The 20,305-nt window shown below is 43.5% G+C and overlaps 1 protein-coding gene across 2 annotated transcripts; it reads right to left on the bottom strand.

Moving 5' to 3' along the window:
- Positions 1-433: 433 nt before the first annotated feature.
- On the bottom strand, positions 434-18,098 carry C8B (complement C8 beta chain). 2 transcript variants are annotated; one of them, XM_027698927.1, is made up of 12 exons: positions 17,882-18,098; positions 16,546-16,717; positions 15,332-15,473; positions 14,676-14,817; positions 12,323-12,455; positions 11,261-11,458; positions 8,949-9,189; positions 7,762-7,890; positions 6,849-7,012; positions 4,510-4,663; positions 2,644-2,712; positions 434-1,267 (listed from the first exon to the last, which is right to left on the bottom strand). In XM_027698927.1, exons 1-12 carry the CDS (start codon positions 18,016-18,018, stop codon positions 1,116-1,118), a joined length of 1,833 nt encoding a protein of 610 aa, XP_027554728.1. In that variant the 5' UTR covers positions 18,019-18,098; the 3' UTR covers positions 434-1,115. The 2 variants fall into 2 exon arrangements, with proteins under 2 accessions (XP_027554728.1, XP_027554729.1); XM_027698928.1 differs by having other exon boundaries at positions 16,546-16,696; positions 17,882-18,097.
- Positions 18,099-20,305: the final 2,207 nt, after the last annotated feature.

Raw genomic sequence — 20,305 nt, 5'->3', positions numbered from 1 at the left:
CCATTTATCCCAAGTTATGGCTGCCCCATCTCTGGAAGTGTTCAAGACCAGGTTGGATGGGCCTTGGAACAACATAGGATAGTGGAAGGTGTCCCTGCCCATGGCAGAGGCGTTGGAAGGAGATGATCTTTAAGGTCCCTTCCAACCCAAACCCTTCTGTGACTGTATGATTATGCTGGCTACTCATCCTGCTCCAGCTGAGGGTCCTGGCATCCTGGAGTGACATCCCTAGTCAAGGTACAGCCTCTCCATCAATTGTAGTCATCTCTCCTGCTCTCCAATATCCCCAAGAAGCAGAAGCAGCAGCAGCTGCTTTCCAGTTCCCCATCCATCCCAGCTGCATCCCACTGTCCTTCCCTCCCCTTCCCAAGGAACCAGAGCACTGATGTATCTGAGCATACCAGAGTGCATCTGATACTCGGTGTATCTGTTCTACCTCAGAAAGGCAAAGGAGGAGGCTCATCTCCTACTGTGGTAGGAGAAAAACTACTGTATAGTCTCACAAGGCTTTGGTGTCACCATTTGGTTTCCACTCCTTAAAGACGATTTCTCACACGACAGACAATTTAAGTTAAATACAATAAATTGGGCAACTGGGGTAGTGAGGCACAGAGGCTTTAAATGTCACATTAGATACTGTTGTGCTCATTGAGATTTGGACTTTAGTATGCTGTATTTTGCTCCACATGACACAGCTGTCTTCACAGAAGCTGCATATTAGTTGCACATTCTGCTGCGCCTCAGATCAAACAGTCTTTTCTTATCTCAAAGGAACCTTCGAAAACAAGACAGTACAATTTCAAATCATGCAGCTACCAAATACAGCAGGAGATAAAGCTTGTCTCAGTTAGCCCATTGCAATAAAGACAGGGAAAAGGCAAAATATTAAGGTCAGTAAGCACATTCAATCCCATGGGACAATTGCAAGGTATGTCCAAAGGTGTGATTCATAACACACTCTCAGCTCCCAGTGTCTTGAAATGTTTCTGACTTCAACACAGATGGATGAGACCCATGAGCAGAGCGAGGCCAACTCAGAAAGGCAATTAGGTGACATCTTCCCAACCCGTTTCCAACTGCCCATCACTTTTTTTGTGCGTTCCTAATGATTCCCTCTAGCAATCAACTGTCTCCAAGTCTGGTCCTGAGCACGATGAACCACCATTCTGTGGGGCAGGGTTGTTGCACTGTCGTCTTCTTGTTCTTTGACCTCCTGAGCATGGAGACCAGCTGGCCCAGCAGCCCCAGTTTCCACTAATAGCAGCATCTGGAAAAAAAAACCCAAAGCAGGAAATGATTGTCAGAGTAAAGCAGGTCTTTCCATGGGAAGAGCTGTCAGCTTCCATGAATCACATTTGAATACAAACAGCTCTGCCCCTGTCTACATCACTAACAATATACTAGAGTCATTAACAATGAGTGATTGCTTTAAAGATGTTAATTCTTTGTTCAACATTTCTGGTGTTTGTTCAAACTACACTTTAAGAAGACACAAAAGAGGAAAAAAAAGGTTAATTAGATTTATATTTGCCTGTAGGATGTTTCTGTCTCTGACTTAGTCCAAGCCTAGATAAGAAACACACCAAGTAAACTTGTCTCAGCCACATTTTGAGGTGGGAGGGGCAGTGTTAGCACTTCAATGAACAACAGCTTGACTATTCAGCTTTCTCTCCATTGGTTTTCCTATTACACTGATTCTTCTGGACCCTGAGCATGAGAGTGACATAAATTCAAAATCCTGAGAATTATGGAGGCAACAGATAAAAGGAGGAAAGGGCAGTGAGAAAGGAAGTTCCATGTTGACAAGTGGATGGATGTGAGTCTTCGGGAGGGTTGGATGTGACTGCACGTGTGATAAGCAGACTGAAATAAGGTGTTACTCTACAGTTTAAGGCTTCATGGACTTCTCTAGAAACACCTCTAAAATTGACCCCCTGCTTGGTGAAAGCTTGGCTTAAAATGCATTTCAGCCTAGCTTAGTTAGGACACAGCCATACAGAATGAGTACTGGATAAGACTGTAAACAAAGCAGTGATAAATGCACTGCATCAAACTGGTGCCAGAGCTCTGGGTGCCTGGGATCTGGTATTATTTAGCAAATAAATTAATGAGCTGGAAGAAGTAAACAAAATGATTAAATTAACAGATCATCCTAAACTAGAAGGAGTTAAAAACATCAGTCAGGAGACAGCAGCAATATAAAGTGACCAAGAAGCATTAGTAAACGCTTCAAAACAACATAATAAGATTTTAAGATTAAAATGCATGGTAGCATATCTGGGGGACAACAGTTTGCAACATGCTGGCTTATTCAAAGCGAAAAACTTAGGAAACAGAGCTGTTGGAGGAGACTTGAGGCTTGTCATGGATTGTCAATTAGGCAGAAGTTCATATTTTTGATACAATTGCAAGGTACGTACATGCAGCTTTGAACAGCAAAAATAAACCCTCCTCCTCAAGAGTGCAAAGAAATTCAGAAGAGGGTGGGGAAAGTATATCTGTCACCTTTGCAGATGTCAACTAAGCCCTGGTGCACTGGGCTGGGCAGAGTGGGGACAGCCAGCGCTGGGCATCACTCCCCATCCATCAGCTACACTCCTAATACAGCTGGGACTGCCTCCTCAGATCTGGGGTTCCTCTCACCTTTTCTCTTGCTGATCTCACAGGCGATGCCGCTGTAGCCAAGGGGACATAAGCATTCACATTCTGTTCCTGAAAGTAAGCAGAGATGGTGGGAATTAGAGACTTCAAGTCACATTTCCCTGCAGACACCCATTTCTTTTCAGCACTTCATATTCTGTGAGGAAGGGACAGTGGGTGAAATGCCATCATTTTTCTGCAATGTTGAAAGGATGAAATAGCAATAAAGAGGGGAGCCATCACTACCCTGCCACCCTTCTTGTCTCCTCAGCCATTTGTTCCTGCCACTGCACTGCAGCTCAACCTCCAACACACTGGAGCAGTAATTCCTCACACCAGGGGTCCACACAGTCCCCCTGTTCCTCTCCAAAAGAGAGCACAGAATCACATAATGGTTTGGGTTGGAAGGGACCTTTAAGATCACCTCATTCCAAACCCCCCACCATGGGCAGGGGCACCTTCCACTATCCCACGTTGCTCCAAGCCCTGTCCAACCCGGCCTTGAACACTTAGAGGGGTGGGGCAGCCACAGCTTCTCTGGGCAATCTGTGCCAGGGCCTCACAACCCTCACTGGGAAAAATTTCTTCCAAATGTCAAATCTAACCCTGCCCTCTTTCAATTTAAAGCCATTTCCCTTTGTTCTGTCACTCCAGGCCCTTGTCTCCAAGTCCCTCTCCTGCTCTCTTGGAGCCCTTTAGGTGCCGAAAGGTGCTCTAAGTTCCCTCTAGAGCCTTCCCTTCTCCAGGCTGAACAATCCCAGCTCTCCCAGCCTGTCTCCATAGCAGAGAGGCTCCAGCTCTCAAAGCATCTTTATGGCCTCCTCTGGTCTCCCTCCAGCAGCTCCATGTCCTTCTTATGTTAGGGGTCCCTGAGCTGGACACAGCGCTGTAGGTGGGGTCTCTAGAGAGAGCTCTTGGTAAAGCTGAGAGGGAGCAAACTGCAGCATCAGAAATGAGTACCTGGGACAGGAGTATCCCAGCTTGGCTTTGTGGCAGAGGAAAAGCCCACATATCCCTGCTCTGGCTGCCCAGGACTGCATCCCATGTCAGCAACCCAGAGGAGAACTCCCACTCAGGAAAATAAATGGTCATTTAAAACCTCTTGTTGAGAAGATCCTAAATGAAACACTAACCTGACTCAGCTCCTAAAAAGTTATTTAAACAAGGGTCATCATGAGACAAATCCTTGAAGTGCTACAATCAACTAGGTGGTACCTGAAGTGATCGTTTCTGCATTAGATACAATTTGATGATAATGATTCTCATCAGGAATTTTGCAGATGCAGATTGGAATTAGGCACTTGACAAAATGGTCCCTTTGTTAGAAGCTCTCATCACATCATCTATGTCTGTTTAGGCAGAGCGGTTTTCATTGAATTTGATTATATTTCCCCTTCATTTTTAAATCACAGCCTTCTTACAAAGGAGGACAGCTTCTATCAGAAATGGGGGGAGGTGGTGGTGATCACTGTGCTTGGCACTTATATGGTGCTTTTCATCTTCAAAACACTTTTACAAACACTAATTAATGCTGAGACAGTAGTCACTTCTCCAGGAGGATGGAAGCAATCTTAAAAGCAAGGGAGGAGACTTACAGATGTCAAAGGCTTTTTTTAAATGCATAATTGAGAAGGAACAAATTCTTCCATAAAAGTGACACAAATGGTCACTCTTATTAAAAAAACACATCCCCTGACTTTACTGTCTTTACTCACCAGGACTCTACAAACAGAACAACTTTAAAAAAATAAAGTAATTACCTGGTAAAGAAATGAGAGGGGAAACTAAAGAGCCAACCTTTCTCGCTCCCCACAAATTCCCAACTAATTTCTCTTAAGAGGGTAGAAAAGAGGCTCAAAATCCTTGTACCTTGCAGGAAGGGGGTGCCATTCCCCTGGCATGGAGCACAGTGACAGGAGCTGGTCTCCAGCTGAAACTCATCCAGAGCCCGTCGCAGATTCTCTTTTATTGTGATTGCACTGGCAAAGTCATTCGGAGTCACCAGCTGATACAGCGGCTCTGCCTAAAGGGAGGCAGGAAACTGCATTAATTTCCAAGTTCAAGATGCTGTGAACATCACAAGGCTCGGTGGTGGCACAGCTGGAGAGGGAAATGAAGGCTGTGTGGTACAGGCTCCAGGTTTCCCATTACTATTTACTTAAACCTTGTGAACAACAAAGCCATGATGTCAGGAGTACTCAGAAGGATGCTCCCCTTGGTTTCCAACACCAAAGCAGTTGGAAATGTGTAAAAAATACGACAGCCAAACTGTTAGTTAACCAACAAGCAAAGTTTCACAGGAGTTTCATTAAATCCTTTCTCATCCATTTTCCTGATAAAATCTCATTTTTAGATGAGATTTGCTCAAACTTACACTTTCTGAGTGATCTCTTACTCTGATTTAATAAATGTCCCCAAACACCCATCCACAAAAATCTGCTCCATTCCCTCCATAGCCCCCTAACACTGCCAGAGGCATCAGTCACAGACATTTACATCAGCACCTTCACCTTCACCACTTCTGCATTTCAAGGCTGATTTCTATCTTTATGGAGCCAAGATAAGAGTTTCCACTGCCTTCTAGAAGGGAGAGGATTTGATCTCCATCTGCAGATTGGGTTGGTGGGAGAAGACAAGGGGATGCACAACACGGTGAACATGCAATAGGGGACCAAGGAGACTTTGGTTCACTCATTATTTTTCTCCTGAGAACAAGGGAAAGTTAAAGTGGGGTCTCAATATTGCCAGTGGGATGATACTGCCACGTGTCACCAGAGAACCCACCCCAAATTCCCATCCTCACTACAGAGATGCTGCCATACAGGCCACATCAACAAAGTAAGCATGAAAGATCATCTTTCTGCCATCACAGGCTCAAACTACAAGAACTAAAGAATGTTTCAATAAAAAATACTAATTTCCTGATGCTGTACATCCACTCTTCATCAATTATCTGTGATCCATACTTTGCTTTTTGAATTCAGATCATACAAATGAGGAAATACACTAAGAGTGACCTGCCAAGTCCCTTCAGCAGATGATTTATGAACTGATTTGCTTTAGTTTTCCCTAACTAAGCATTCTTGGGCTGACATTTAGTCACACTTCACTGGCACTTTTGATCTTCAAAGCCCCACAGGGATATTGGTATGGAAATGAAGATACCAAATCTAAATTACATCCGCCTGAGGTTTTTCACTGGGCAGCCTGGTCACTGATGCCAGGCAAGACAAAGAATGCAGTAATTTCTTGTGGGAGATTTTTTTGTATGTGGGATCTAGTGCAGAGGGTTGCATTTTCTTGTCTCCTGCCCTGAGACCTCCTAGTGCTTTTCTGGAAGGTCAATCCACAGCACACTGGGGGCTTGGGTAAGACACCTCTGCTGCAAAAAGTGCCACATAAGCACTGGCTGCATTTCCAAATTACTGATTTTTTGCTTGCTTCATATTTTTAAAATTCATCTCTTTCTTGAGAAACAAACACCTTTTAGAAATATAAGTATTTTTGCCTAAAACTAAATTTTACAATAAAAAACAACTATACAATAATAAAATCAACTTCCACCACTACCAGTTCAAACTCCTGTTTAAAAGAATGTCCTCTTGCACCTTTGTACTATCCACTTATTTTGACATTTAAAAAGATGAGGCAGAATTGCTACATACTTCTGCTTGCTTTTTACACTTCTAAAACTCTTCAGGATCAAAAATCCTTGACTCTTCAAAACCTAACTCCTCTTTTTAAGGTTTAGCTGAACTGCACAAACATCCAGGCATGTATGATGAACTATTTGACCTTCTGAACTGAAAGGATTGTTGCTAAATTGTCACTGGTTCTCACAGAAGGTGAGAAATTTCAAGAAAAATAGAAGTCCTTATAAAATCTATGCTGTCAGAGATATATTTGGTAAGTTATACAGGGGTAAAACAGAAGGTGGATTGTCTTGCATCTTGCTTGGCATCAGCAAAGGATCACATCTGCACAGCCACATTACAAGGGTCAAAGCTATTTACTCTGTGTACTTCCAACCACACTCTTTTTAAAGCATCACACCTTTGATTTTCTGAATTCCCAGTCTTAGAGAAACTACGCTGCACAATAAAGTCTATTATTTCTCTGGGTTTCTTTCTTTAAATCCTGTTTATTTGAACACAGAGTTCTCCAAGGTGCTCATCTAAGTAAGGCTGAATGAAGTGATGGATAAGTACCTTTAGCTTTATGATTTCAGGGTTGTACTGTACAGCATCTCCCCACTCCTGCATGAGTGCAGCTGTTGGCAGGTCTTTGTAGGCCAATGTGGTGATGTGTTCACTTGCTCCGCCACGAACCAGGGCGATGAAGTCTTCCACATACTTTTTTTTGGAAGTGCTGTCTGCAAAAACACATTCACAAAGTGGCCAGCTCTGCCCAGCTATGTCTTTGTGGACTGCAGTTGAGATATAAGCTAAGAGCAAAACACCCCTGCACAGGATCCATCACACTCAGAGGGCAAAGGAAAAATGCTACAAGTGCTTCACACCTGGTTTCCTACAAAGTGTGTCCTATGTCCCTCCTGCTCCGTTGCAAGAATACCCCATGCTCCTCTCCTGCACCCTATGTCTCTCTCCTAAATTTCCACCCTATGGTTATAAGCTCACAGGTCCATCCACAGCTACTCACTACCAGGAGTATTGCTTGTTCTCCTCCATGTATTTTCAGGTGCACCCTCCTCCCACTGCACACCTCCAGCTCCCCACGTCCCTTGAGGCTCCCACAATACCATTACCTCCCTTTGTAGCCCATCAGGGCTTTTTTGGGTGCAAAAAGGGGTATGCTGGGCTGCTCTGCTGAGAGGTGGCGGATTGGTAACACAGTGACAGCCAGGTGGGTAGTGGTTGATCCTTCCCTGCTTTTCCTGGGGATGCTGAGCAGATATTTACTCTCTACTCAGTAAAGAAAATCCTGGAAAAAACCTAAGCTTTGAGATATCTCCCCCTCTGTTAAGCCTGGCTGGGGTTAATCAGCAGACTCAAAAGTGGCTGGGAGGGAACTGGGAAATATTTCAGGCAGGCAAGATCAAAAAATCTTCTTTTCATTATGACAAAGGCTATAAATGAAATGGCAGAAGTGTTTCATGCTTACCTCCAATCTCTTTAAAAATGGATTTACAGCGAGCTGCATCTATTCCAAGCCTCACATAGATGTCATCAATATTTGCACCAATGTTAAAGCCATTTTGGGCGCATTTTTGGACATCGCTCAGAGAATAACCTAAAATACACATCAAAAAATTGTAGTGTTTTAATACAACTGTTTGATATTTTATATTCATATACACAGAAAACGGACCTAAAAAACCCTGGTGGGAACTTACAGCCCAGCTCAGTACTGGGGACAGTGTGAAGATGTTGCTACTGCTGTAGGATCCTGATATAGGTTGGAAGACACTGATGGGAGGAGCATTTTGATGCAAACAATGATACACATTAGTTCATGCAAATGTGGCTTGTGATGGGCCCACACCAATAGCTGAAATTGGGAAACAGTGTTAAAATTTGAATGTGTGAAATCTGAATCTAAATTCTGTCCCTCGGGGCTCTATCTGACTACAGGATAAGGAACTTCCTAGACAGCAGAAGAGCAAACAGATTGAGCCTCACCTATAGCAGAGTCCACTAAATGCCTTTGCAAACAGACAGCGGAGGCAGGTCCTCACTCCTATGCCAATGAATAAATAACTGAGAGTGCAGCTATTGATTAATGTCACACAGCTTGCTCTGTCCTACACAACAATCATCATTTCTTGCAACAAAGGAAGCCAGAGTCAAAGAGCAAGAGCAATGTCAGGCACAAGAGTCACCCAGCAAATTATTTACTGTTTCTTACATGCTGGAAAAGCTCTCAAGGCTAAAGGTGTTTCAAAACTGCCATTTGAAAGGCAATGGAAAAAGAACTTAGGTGAAGGTTTTCAAAGCTAACACGAGTGTTAAGATCCATGATTCTCATTCATCTCAACCTCTTGTCAGCCTTCAAAACGTGTCATCTAAAATACTTGCTACAGGGCCCTTCTTTGTGAACTGGCAGCACCCACAGCCTGACCACTAGACAAGCCCATGATGCTGGGAATGCTTTGAAAATCTCTTTATTCACTGCCATAAAGCACTTCTACTCCCACATCCTGCAGGACTTTTTTCAGACATAGTTAACTCCTTCTTCCACCATCTCTCTTTTCTCACCTCAGACCTGAGCCATCACTGTGTGCCTGCAGGGGGGTTTTCCCACCAAAAAGCTGGTCCCAAAGCTCCTTCACAACCATCAGATGCCCATACCTGCCTTCTGGAGCTCGTCGCTGTTCATGACTAAAGTATATTCGTAGATGCCACCGACAGTGGCCTCAGTGATGTAGTGGGTCCCGTAGTCCCTGTAGAGCTCCCTGTACTCCCCGTAGCTGTACTCTGTCGGGAGCTGGTGGAGCCTCTGCAGGAACTCATAATGCAGCATCAGGGCTCGGGGCTTCAGCTTATAAACAGCAACAGCCAGCTCAGAACGGGCATGGATGAATTTGCTGGACTACATGAAATGCAGGAACACAAAAGAATCCAGAAGAAGTGAGGGATGTCATTCTTGTGACAGTGTGTGGCTATTTGCTCTTAAACAATTAGCGCTGGTCAGGATTTATCAATTTTACAGTTTGCAACTGGAAATCTTTTAACTTCGCAAAAGCAAAATTTTTAGTGGTAAAGTTTCTGAAAGTCAGGCCACTCTTGGGACACAGGGAAAGGCAGGTCCAGGCTCTGCTCTGGCACATCCAGGATGCAGGGACGCAGCAGCATCCCATGAGCCTGCTCCACCCCTAGTAACACTGACCAGCCTTTGTCTGTCACAAACTCTCTCTGAAAAGTTCTGACATCTGAAATCATGATTTATATGTGAAATGGTAATTCTCTGGTTAATCCATATTCATATTTCACAGAATATGCTGTTATCAAAACTCAAAGGAAAGAAGACAACACAAACACTCCCACATACATGTGCACGTATTTGTATGTCTCTGTGTAGATATGTGTACATGGATAAATATTATCTCCCCCCTTTCTGGCATAAAAGTCAGGAACAGAAGATTTCTTTCAACATGTTCAAAGGATTAAGCGTCCAGTTGTTTGAGCTAGCAGGACGAGCACATCAGGGAGGGTTCAATATAGAACTCTGCAGCTTCTATAGTAAAATCAAGACTTAGGATTAGGTTTCTTTTTTGATATCTATTTCAAATGCTTCTCATATATCTCTGATTTTGTTGTGGGAAATGCCACTTTTCAGGAAACAAATGCAAGTTTAATAGCAACAAGGAATACTTTGCCATTCCTGAGTGTACTTTATACTGAAGGGAGACACAGATCAGTGATACTATTAAACCACTGATAAGAGCTATGTTTGTTTACAGCAATAACAGATGAAACAAAGAAAGCAAATGATGATGCGAACTACCTCAGACTCAATCTCATAAAGCAGTCCTAGGAGTTATAGATCTCCAGCCAGCTTAAAGCCAGTCTCAGTTTACAGCTGTGACCAAACCTCTGAAGACGAGACTGGAAGTGATGGTGCCTTCTCTATTTTGTGGGGTGTGTGTCCTGCTCTGATGAATGATGCACGTGGCAGACAGATCACATCAGCCAAAGCAAAATGGCATGGGTTAGTCTATAATTAAACCCACAGAAGGCCTGCTAGCAGTTTTCATTCTATGTTATTGTCAAGGCTGCCCTACAGTAGAACAGCTTGGCCTTGCTGTTTGCATTATCATTTACCAACATGACAGCTCCTGCCTTGCTGAACCCACCTAAAAAGAGATGGCCCTTCACATGTGAGGTGATACTCTGCAGGGATCACACAGACAACAGCCACCCACACCACTGACCAGTGCCTGGACTGTATGTACAGGCGCAGGAATTCCTGGAAGTGCAGAGATCCAATTTGCCCTCCTTTCACTCCAGATATCTCACTTAGTCACTGTCACTCATTGGTAGTGCAAGGGGGAACTCTGGGCTCTGGGGTTCAATAGCTACACCCCAATTCTACCTCTGCAGATTCCCTTGGACGAGCCACTGTGTTGGCTGCACCCCCAGACTGCTTTGGCATCAGAAGTAAGAACCTCTCATGATCCGGTACCCATGGCCACGTGGGGACTGTCACCTGACCATCTCCAAGTAGCAAGGTGACTGTAAGGAGAGGAGACCATTTGAACAGGCTGCTTAGTTTCACTTTTTTAAATGGCTTGACTACAAACATCCAAATGTGGATGCCCAGCAGGACACTGCACAGACCACACTCAGTTAGAATCATAGCATATCCACAGATGGAAGGGACCCAGGAGGCTCACTGAGCCCTCTCAATCATTTGTGGCTGATTCCAGAGGTTAGACAGCCCAGTTCCTGGCTGAGAGGTGAATGGAAAAGCTCCTGGATGCTGTAAACACAAATGAAGGCATTGTGGTTGTAGAAAAGACTTGACCAAATGGCAAAATCTGGTAGGGGAAAAGATTTCATTTATCCCAGTCATGGCTGCTGACCTGATGATGAGCATCAAACTGGCACATGCACACTAACAGATAACATGTTAGAAGAGAATTAAGTGGAACAGTGCTTACAGTTGAAGAAAATCTTTTCATCCTCTGAATGAACTTCTTGAACCTGTTGTCGTTTGAACTGTAACCGAGCTCAAACAGTCCTGGAATTTTTATACCAAAGCTGAAGCTTGACTGTGAAGCCTTTGCCTTCAGGACATTGCTTTCATAATTTGAGTAGGAGTCATATTCAGTCATTGTAAATTCATATTTGCCTTTGGTCTAAACAGAAAGGAAAAACAACATGTCTCATTTCCTGCATAGTGATTGTATACCTGAAGCATGGGGAAGGAATGCAGATACAAATATACTTGTGAATTAATGCTTGCACTTTGAAGATGAAAAGCGTTGTATAATTGCAAAGCACTATTATTATTAACACTGGTACTTCAAGAATACTTGATTTACAGCAGCAGGAAAGCTACTATCTGCTCCATACTGCAAGGTCCTCAGGCTTTCACTTAATATGTCAATCTTATGCAAAGAAGGTGAAGTCTTAAACACGGGCATCAATTAAAGTATGAATTCTAAAAGGAAAAGGTTTCCTAGTGGGCAACACTCAAAAATATCATGCTATGTCATCAAAAGCATTAAGGTCAAATATATAATATTTGAAATATAGCTTTGATGCACCACAGATATAACCTTTCATACAAAGCACGTGGTGTGCTGCTTAACCCTCAGCTGTTGCACAAGGGCAGCTATCCCAGCCTGGCTCTTAAGGCACTCCACAATTCTGTCTAAAATTAACCTCCCCATGCCCACTGGGTACCTTTTGGGGCCTCTTGGACACTTCTTGGCACTGGGAAGGTAAGGCTCAGTTTTTGCAATTATAAGAGCCAAGGGAACATTGTCACTATTCCAGTGCACGTGGATATTATAAGGGGGTGTGTTCAACATCATGAACTATGCGGAGTATGATCATGTTCTACAACAGGGTTAAATTCACTCTGATCCTATTGGGTGTAAAGAATTTTTTGTAATCTTTCATAAAATGATCTGGTAATGAAGCTTTGTTGGTTTTGTGCACTAAATCTCTTGGAATATATGTATGTGTGTTTATTTGCAGATAAATCTGAGACATACCTCTGGTGTATAGCTTTCTACATTGTATGGCTTTCTGAATCTTGTGTCCATGATATAATGGGAAGAACATCCCCCAGCATAGTACCTGTGATCAAGAACTAATCCTTCCAAGTTGTTTGTGAAGATATTTAACCTGTAGATGAAGCATAGCAGCAAAATTTTACAATATCATCAATTTAAAGGTAAACACTAAATGCCTTGGCTGAGAAAGGCAAAAGATTGCTTTGTTTAGCTGAGGACTTTTTGTTTCACGCTTCTTTATTTTGAAACCCCAAAAGAAAGTTTTGCCTCTTTCACAGTCCAACCAACCCAGGTGCTGCAGAAGAACCTGACTAACAAGGAAGCAAAAGGCAGTGTCAAATTTTGACACTTGACAAATATGAAGGGCAATTTTCAGCACCCAGCTATTAATGACACCAGTGTTACTGCCATCAGCACTGGCAGCTTTTGTAGTCTTTGCTGGAACTCTCAGGGACAAGCAGAACAAACCCTCACCAGCCAAACCTTCACTCCATCAGGCTGCCCACCCTGAGCATCGCCAAATGCTCGCTGCATCCAGCAGGAAATTTAAAAACAGGTTTGCCAACCCCTGTCATCAATCCAGACCAATTTTTAATTCACATTTCTTTGTTCTGGTTTATCAGTCATGATCTTTGCCAGGCTGCTCAAGGATCAACAAGAGGTCAGTAGATGAGAGAAAAAATTGTCAGGGTACAAGAATAAAGGTAGTCAAGGAATTGTTCAACTAATCCTTGAAATCATGGGAAAGGTTTTTTTTTATATCATTGGATGATGGAGAGAAATCTGCTCTAAGAAAAGATGTAGCACTGCAATCTTTTTAGATGAGGAGATTAAACTCCATAACATGTTCTTCCTATTGCTGCTGGTGGGATGTATTGCAGTAAAAACCCTTCTGTTTCTCACTGTCAGGAACATACCACCCTCATGGCACACAGCTGAGGATGTGGCACTCACTTCCACAAACTCAAATGGTCATAAGTGTAAATAGATAAAACTTTACCAAAAAAAAGAGGATAAATTGCTAATAGTCCACGTGTGTCCCTATTAGCGTTCCAGGACTCTGTTGGATCTGCCTCTCCTTATTTTGGGGAGAGAGGCTTGCATGATAATGACTCTGAGGCTGTAAAAAATTAACTCTAATTTTAGAACAATCTGAAAAGATGGGAAGTCCACTAAAAGCAAATTACTGAGCAATTGTAGCTTCAAAGAGATGAGAAGCATGTTCCTATAATAGTCCAACATTATTTTTAATTTTGATTAAACTCAGAAGTACAAAGCACTAGCAATGACATGTGCAGCAGCCATATCTCCAGAGAATAACGAGGAAATTATAATTTTTTCCTTGCAATAGGAGTTTTTCTTTTCCTTTTTTTTTTTTAATGTAAAAAGCATTTTTTCCCTGCAGAATGAGAAAAAACTCTTTTCACACAGTCTAATCTTACAGAAAGTTGTTACAGTCTTAGCTTGTAAAAGCTGGATCAATTCAGACTTGGATTTTAATCCCCACAAATCTGGAGTTTGCTAAGATGCAGGTTAACCCTACTCCAGTCAAGCAAAGCCCATAAATTCTACCATCTCTCACTGTTGTGAAAGAAATCAAAGAAATTCTGAACTCCCCCTTCCTCCTCCAAATCCATACATGGTGTAAAGATACAAACCCATAGTAAGGTTCATATTTTAGGCAATCCAAGATACTGATCTCATGGAATCATGGAATGGCTTGAGTTGAGAGGGACCTTTAAGGCCATCTAGTCCAACTCCTCTGCCATGGAAAGGAACAATTCCACTGGACCAGGTTGCTCCAAGCCCCGTCCACCCTGGCCTTGAACACTTCCAGGGATGGGGCAGCCACAGCTTCTCTGGGTAGCCTGTGCCAGGGCCTCACCACCCTCACAGGGAAGAATTTCTCCCTAATCTCTAATCTTAACCTACTCTCTGTCAGTTTGAATCCATTCCCCCTTGTCCTGTTACTCCATGCCCCTGTAAATAGTCTCTCTCCATCTTGTAGCTCTTTCAGATACTGGAAGGCCACAGTTAGGTCACACCAGAGCCTTCTCTTTTCCAGGATGAACAATCCCAGTACTGTCAGCCTTTTCTCATAGGAGAGGTGCTCCATCCCTCCAATCACCTTGTTGACCATCCTCTAGACTCACTCCAGCAGGCTGATGTCCACAAGACTTTGGATTAGGTTCCCAAAGGTTGTTGGATCCTAACTCACTTTTGGATACAACAATTGCTAGAGCTTTTCTCTGGTCAGTGTTTACGTCTAAAGCCACATAAGATCATTCTTAGCCTTAAGTGAGAAAACATCTCATGCAAGTCACTGACTTACCCTTTTGCCAGATTCTCTATTGCCCAGTATTGTTCCATCTTCTGGTCACACTTTTTAAACACCTTTTTGCAGTTTTTTTCATCTGACTGGTCCCCACAGTCATCATCCCCATTGCAGAGTAGCCTCCGTGTAATGCATCTCCCTAGGACACAAGGCGTAAGTCCCTCATAAAATAACCTATGATCATACTCTCTGACTCAGAGTCTAGAAACAAATTAAAAGATTCCTGTAATGAATGGTTCAAATCTAGTTGGAAAAAAATCTTCTTCATCTGCATGGATCACCAAACTCTTAACTGCTCAGTTTCACTCAAAACTCTCCTAATCTTAAAATTCATTGCTCAACCTAGAAAGAATGTCAAGGATGCCCCAGTGCATGTTCTCCTCTTGCTGTCACTTGTGCTACAGATTTTACTGATATAACTGGGTTTTAATTTCCTATTTGAAGATGTAAAGACGTGCTTTAGACTGACAAATGTTGGCTAATGGACTCACTCAAAACTACTGATGCAAAGACAAGCATGGATGGAGCCGGGTCAACTCCCAACATCCCTCTGGCCCAGCAAACTCTTGTAAAAGCAGAAAGTTCAGCAGAGTGGTGTCAGAGATGCCACCTGTGCACCTCCACTTCCCACTTCCCACTCCGCAAGTCCTTACCTGTGACTGAGCACACAAACCCATCACATCTAACTTTATTCCTGCAAGGACTATTCGTAACACAGTCTTCGGTTTCTCTGTCAGAGTGATCACAGGGATCTCCATTGAACTGAGAGGGTTGTTCCAGGCGGGCAAATCTGTACTGTGATGAAATAAAAAATATTGACTCAAGTGTACAGAAATTGTGAATTTTACGCTTCTCTAGTTAAAAAACAATCTTTGTGATGTGGAGAACTGATTTAAGGGTACTGTCATATAAAAAAAAAAGTGTCAGCAAAGAAGTGTGATGTTAGTAATGTGCCTAGTTTCAAAGGTTTCTGATCTGCGACAGTTTTAATTTTATTAAGGAAAGATTGAGGATTGGAAGGGATGAAGGAAAGTTTGCTTTTCTTTGACAGTTGCTTTAAATGAGCCTGACAGGGTAGTGCAGGACTTCGCAAGAGTAAGGAAGGATTCAGTTCCATCTCCTCTCTTTCAATTAGCACTGGTAACGACATCCCTTGTTATTTTCTGTCAGTGTATTTACTTGCCCCTCTGTATCATTAGGGATTTTTTTCCGCCCACAACACTGCTGTGAAGCAGTCAATTACTCAGTCCAATATGTTAGCCCTCCTTTTTTCCCCAGCTTCTAAGATTAACTCTTTGATACGAAGCTTCACTCTTCCCAACTCCCATCACTGGTTATTTCTGCTTAAGCCTGGGAACAGCTTCTTCAACTCATTAGCAGAGGTCTCTCTAGCAAGGGGGATTTTTCTCTTCATGCTATTGGGATCATTACTTTCATTTGATGGGGCTTCTCGGGTAGAAAATGCTGGCTGGCAGACAAGAAAAAGCATCTTAATCCTGAGATGCACCAAGTGTCTCCAGGTCCCAGAGGGGACCATTAGCGTAGATGGTGCCTTGCAGTAACGCTGGAAGAAGAGGACTGTGTTGGAAAGTCCCTGCAAAGCCCCAGCTTCCCATCTGTGTTTTTACCAAGCCTGGACTTATACCTTCTCAGGACAGAGAGGCACCCTGGAAAGTACTGGAATTACTGGGGTTGGTGAGCTGAAGAGCCAAAAGCCACCTGAAAGCAAAAGCCCACAGTCTCACCCTTACAGGACTTTCCTCAGCAGCCTCCTGTATGCCCAACCCCACAGATGACAAAGATAAGGCTCAGAGCAGATCCTGCCTCCCGGTTTCTCAAGCTTCATGCCTAGACCACAAACACTCACCCTTTTCTTCTGGCAGGGATCACACTTGCTCCATGAGGACCAGGCGGAGAGCATGCAGTCGCGGGGCTGTGGCAGGTCACTCACGGATCGGACGTGCCTGCTGTTGGCCACGCTCTCATTGGTGCCACTGAGGTTAAGGGACTCTTCACCACTGTGCTCAACAACACGAGAGCTTCAAGGTGTGAAACTACCAATCTATAAGGAGCAACCTGACCTATACCTGTGCAAAACTACACACCAAAGAGAACTAACACTCGTTAGACCTCACCAAGTTTTGCAGGTAACATCTAGATTTCAGTACTGGCATTGATTCTGTATGAAACCTGATTCCCTCTTCAATGCCCAAGAGCAGACCCAGTCCTCTACACCACCACCATCAGAATAACACTGCAGAGCATTCAGGAGGGGTGACTGCAGGACACATATTTGATCTAGCCAGCAGAGGAAACTTAACCCACAATCCTGCAACCTGGGCTTCACCTCAAGCTGTGTAAGCCCTATCAAATTACCTGGCCAAAATCTGCACCATCAGCTGCTGCCCTTGCCCCATGGCTCCCTGTTGCTTGGTGCATGGGCAGCACCTTGGTACCTCACTGCCATACATGATAAACAGCTCCGAGGTCAGGCATCTCTGTGACAAAAAACAGTCCCAATGATAAGGGCTGGTGTGCACTCAGTATTTTTGAAAACCAGGCTTAAGTGTCTCTCTTTACCGAGCAGCCTATTTTTTCCCAAGCTGGCCAAAGCCGTTAGTCGTAGACTCTGTTCTCGGTTTACAATAGGAAGTCGTTAACCCATTAATCCCTTTCAACCCTATAATGAACCTGAACCTCAAGTCTTAGCCTTTACTTCACCCCAGCCACTATCTTCCCCCTCATGTGATAACTGTCTCCAAGGTTTCCACAATGCCAGAGCTAAAATGGAAAGACTGCAGTCACAGTTCTGTGAAGGAGCAAAACGTATTAAGGCACCAGAGAAAGGAACAGCTATCAGCCACATTCTCACTATTGACACACTCAAAGAAAACAAACCCCTGTCTCCCCAGCACTCTGTTGGGCAGCTAGCATGGGAGAAGGCTGCATGTTGCAAACAATTTCCTGTTACAACACGATCGTGGCAATTTGTCATCTCAAATTTATCAAGAGGATTACTTTTCTGAAGGCAGACACATTGCACTCTGTTGACTTCAAAACAATGTCTCTCACTATTCATTAGAAATACAGAAATCGCTCAAGACAGCAATTACGGACCACACAACACGAAAGCAGAGAGGTTGTGCTGATTTGACTGTTTATCTTATCATCCCACAGACGTGGCTTCAGAAACAGTCACTCACCCAAAGCAACGAACAGTTTGGATGCCAAGTACAGCAAAAAGCAGCAACAGTTTGACGGGGTACAGGGTGAACGTGGTGCGCGTTGTGCTCATCACTCCCAGGTACCGTTGGCGACTTGAAACCACCACTGCTCCCATTCCATCTGCTAGTGGGGGTTTGAAAATGGTTCAAGTAGTAGAACATAAATTACTGAGGTTTTTTCCCCACCCTGTAAACAGCAGATGACCCAGCACCTGGCAGGTTCACAAGGTAAACGTTGCAGTTGTTAGCACACGGCTTTCCCCAGGCAAGCAGAAAGGAAGCAAAGATCTGCCTGGAAGCAATTTACACTTTCATTTGTAATGCTCCTTTCAAGGGATGGGGAAAATGAATATTTCAACAAATGAAACATATTTGAGTCTTGGCAAGAAGGAAGTGATAAGTAAACTCAAGTCGGCTTTCTAGGAATAGAGTGCAAAATCATTTATTTATTGCTGCTTTTCATGTCTGTCTTCCAGAGGAAGGCCAGACATGAGGCATAAGCACTCATTCTTACGCCTCAGGGAAAGCCTTCATCCCGAGTGCCCTTTGCTGTCTCTCACCAGGGCTTGGGCTCACGGTGCTGGGGAAGACAAGAGCCCCAGCTCTTGCTGGGCCATTCCATAGAGATTCTCTGCTCCATGTACCTGTTGAGCCCATGGAAGCCTGTCAGGTATTAAATTAAATGATTTGGTGTTTTCTAGGTACTATGTTGAGTCATTCTCTCTCTTAAATGATCCCACCAGGCTGAGAACTCACCACGGGCCGATTCCCATCAGTTCAGCTGGGCTTTCAAAGGCAGATCAGGAGCTTCAAAACCTTGCAGAATGTCTCTTTAGTTACTTGTTGAGGCAGCCTTCATATCCTGCCACTTCTCCCTTCTTTTCGATTCCTGGGACACAATAGTCTTTTCCTTCATTTTCCTAATTAGTCTTAACCTACAATGAGCATCTTAGATGGAGAAAAGTTTTCTGAATCTGTGATTCTCTGTACAAAATGAGGAATATCATTGTGTTTTCCCACACTTCCTCTTGGTGGACAAGCAGAGGTTCTTTGAAGAGACACAGCCTCACTCTGTGTGCAACTATGGCTTTTAGCAGCACAGTCTCTCAATGTGGGATAAATCTCTGAGTGCTTCGATGATACAAAGAATAAATACATTTTAATTTGCTCATTATGGGAATGATAGATACTATATATAAAATGAATCATATTCACTAATACAAAACAAATCTGACAACCTCAGTGCCGTTACCTGGCCAAGTGCTACACCCTAATGTGTCACAGTTACCTTACAAATGACATTATTCTGCCTGTGAAGCCATGTCTCTGCAAAATAAGCAACTGGCTGCAACATCTTTCTGGTTTGGCAGCTTGATGATAACAATTTAACACACAGAAGCACATTAACCGAATCCTTGTAGGAATCTGCTCCAAATAAAAGATTGTATTTCAGGCAGCCCATTTTTTAACCCAGAGTTACTGAGCACACAGTTAGTGATTAACAGCCCTCTAGACATGGAGGACAAACTGTTAGGAAGATGACTTAGGCTGTGCAAAGCTTTCTGTTTGCCTCTTTTGCCTCATTTTTTTGTTTCAAATGACTTTGCCCCAGCCTGAACCCAAGATGTGCCTGTGTGATACAGCTTGCTCAACCTTTGACACAATTGATTCAGTTAATCATTTGTCCATAACAAAAAAAACCCCCAGAAACAAACTAACAGAAAAGACCTTTCCATCCATGGGCCCTTTGCTGGCTGGGAAATACAGTACACATCCAATATTTCAACACCAGCAGAAGATTACTACGATTATAAATACAGAGCACCCTCTAGTTTTAACTGCAAACCGTGACAGTGATCCCGGCATGTGGAATTCTCCAAGCAATCTGCTTCTGTCTGCTGCTTGTCTTTGTTTTGCTGCCTCTCACCACGCACATCTTATTGGTGAACATGCAGAAGGAAGTGGTGCATTAGCAGAAGGAAGTGAGCTTAAAACAGCAGCAGGGACCCAGGAGAAAGAATTCCCTACACATTAACATACTTTTCAGAGAGAACTGAAAAGCACAGTCAAGTTCTACACATAGTTTACAATCTGGATTAATTAGAGGTAGGTCTAACACATAAAGTTTATGACAACAACCACAGCTCATTTTCTGCTTCCTTGGGTCCATGGATCAGCGGGAACGTTGCCCTGTAACAGTGTCCTCTTCCCCCAGTCTTGCTCCTTCTCCGTGGCTGACTGTAATAGCTGTGTCTGTCTGCTGAGCTGTAAGTCCCAAAGCACTTAGTGCTAACAACACTGTAAGTCACTGAATGTCGCTTTCATCACAGTTGAAAATGAAGCCTTGCTTGTGCCCACTATGAACATCAAGCTTGCAAGTGCAACACATCCTTTGCAGAGTTA

The sequence above is a fragment of the Neopelma chrysocephalum genome, unplaced genomic scaffold (genome assembly GCF_003984885.1).
Source record: "Neopelma chrysocephalum unplaced genomic scaffold, ASM398488v2 Primary Assembly neopelma1_135, whole genome shotgun sequence".
Taxonomy (NCBI): domain Eukaryota; kingdom Metazoa; phylum Chordata; class Aves; order Passeriformes; family Pipridae; genus Neopelma; species Neopelma chrysocephalum.
This window is presented reverse-complemented; position numbering and strand designations above follow the sequence as displayed.

Bases quoted from the DNA above. Each gene is read 5' to 3' on its own strand.
- C8B (XM_027698927.1), bottom strand. From the start codon at position 18,018: ATGGGAGCAGTGGTGGTTTCAAGTCGCCAACGGTACCTGGGAGTGATG. The intron at 16,718-17,881 runs GTGAGTGACTGT...CACACCTTGAAG, and splicing joins CAAACTGTTCGTTGCTTTGG to CTCTCGTGTTGTTGAGCACA. The intron at 7,013-7,761 runs GTAAGCATGAAA...GTGTTTTTGCAG, and splicing joins CATTTTTAAAGAGATTGGAG to ACAGCACTTCCAAAAAAAAG.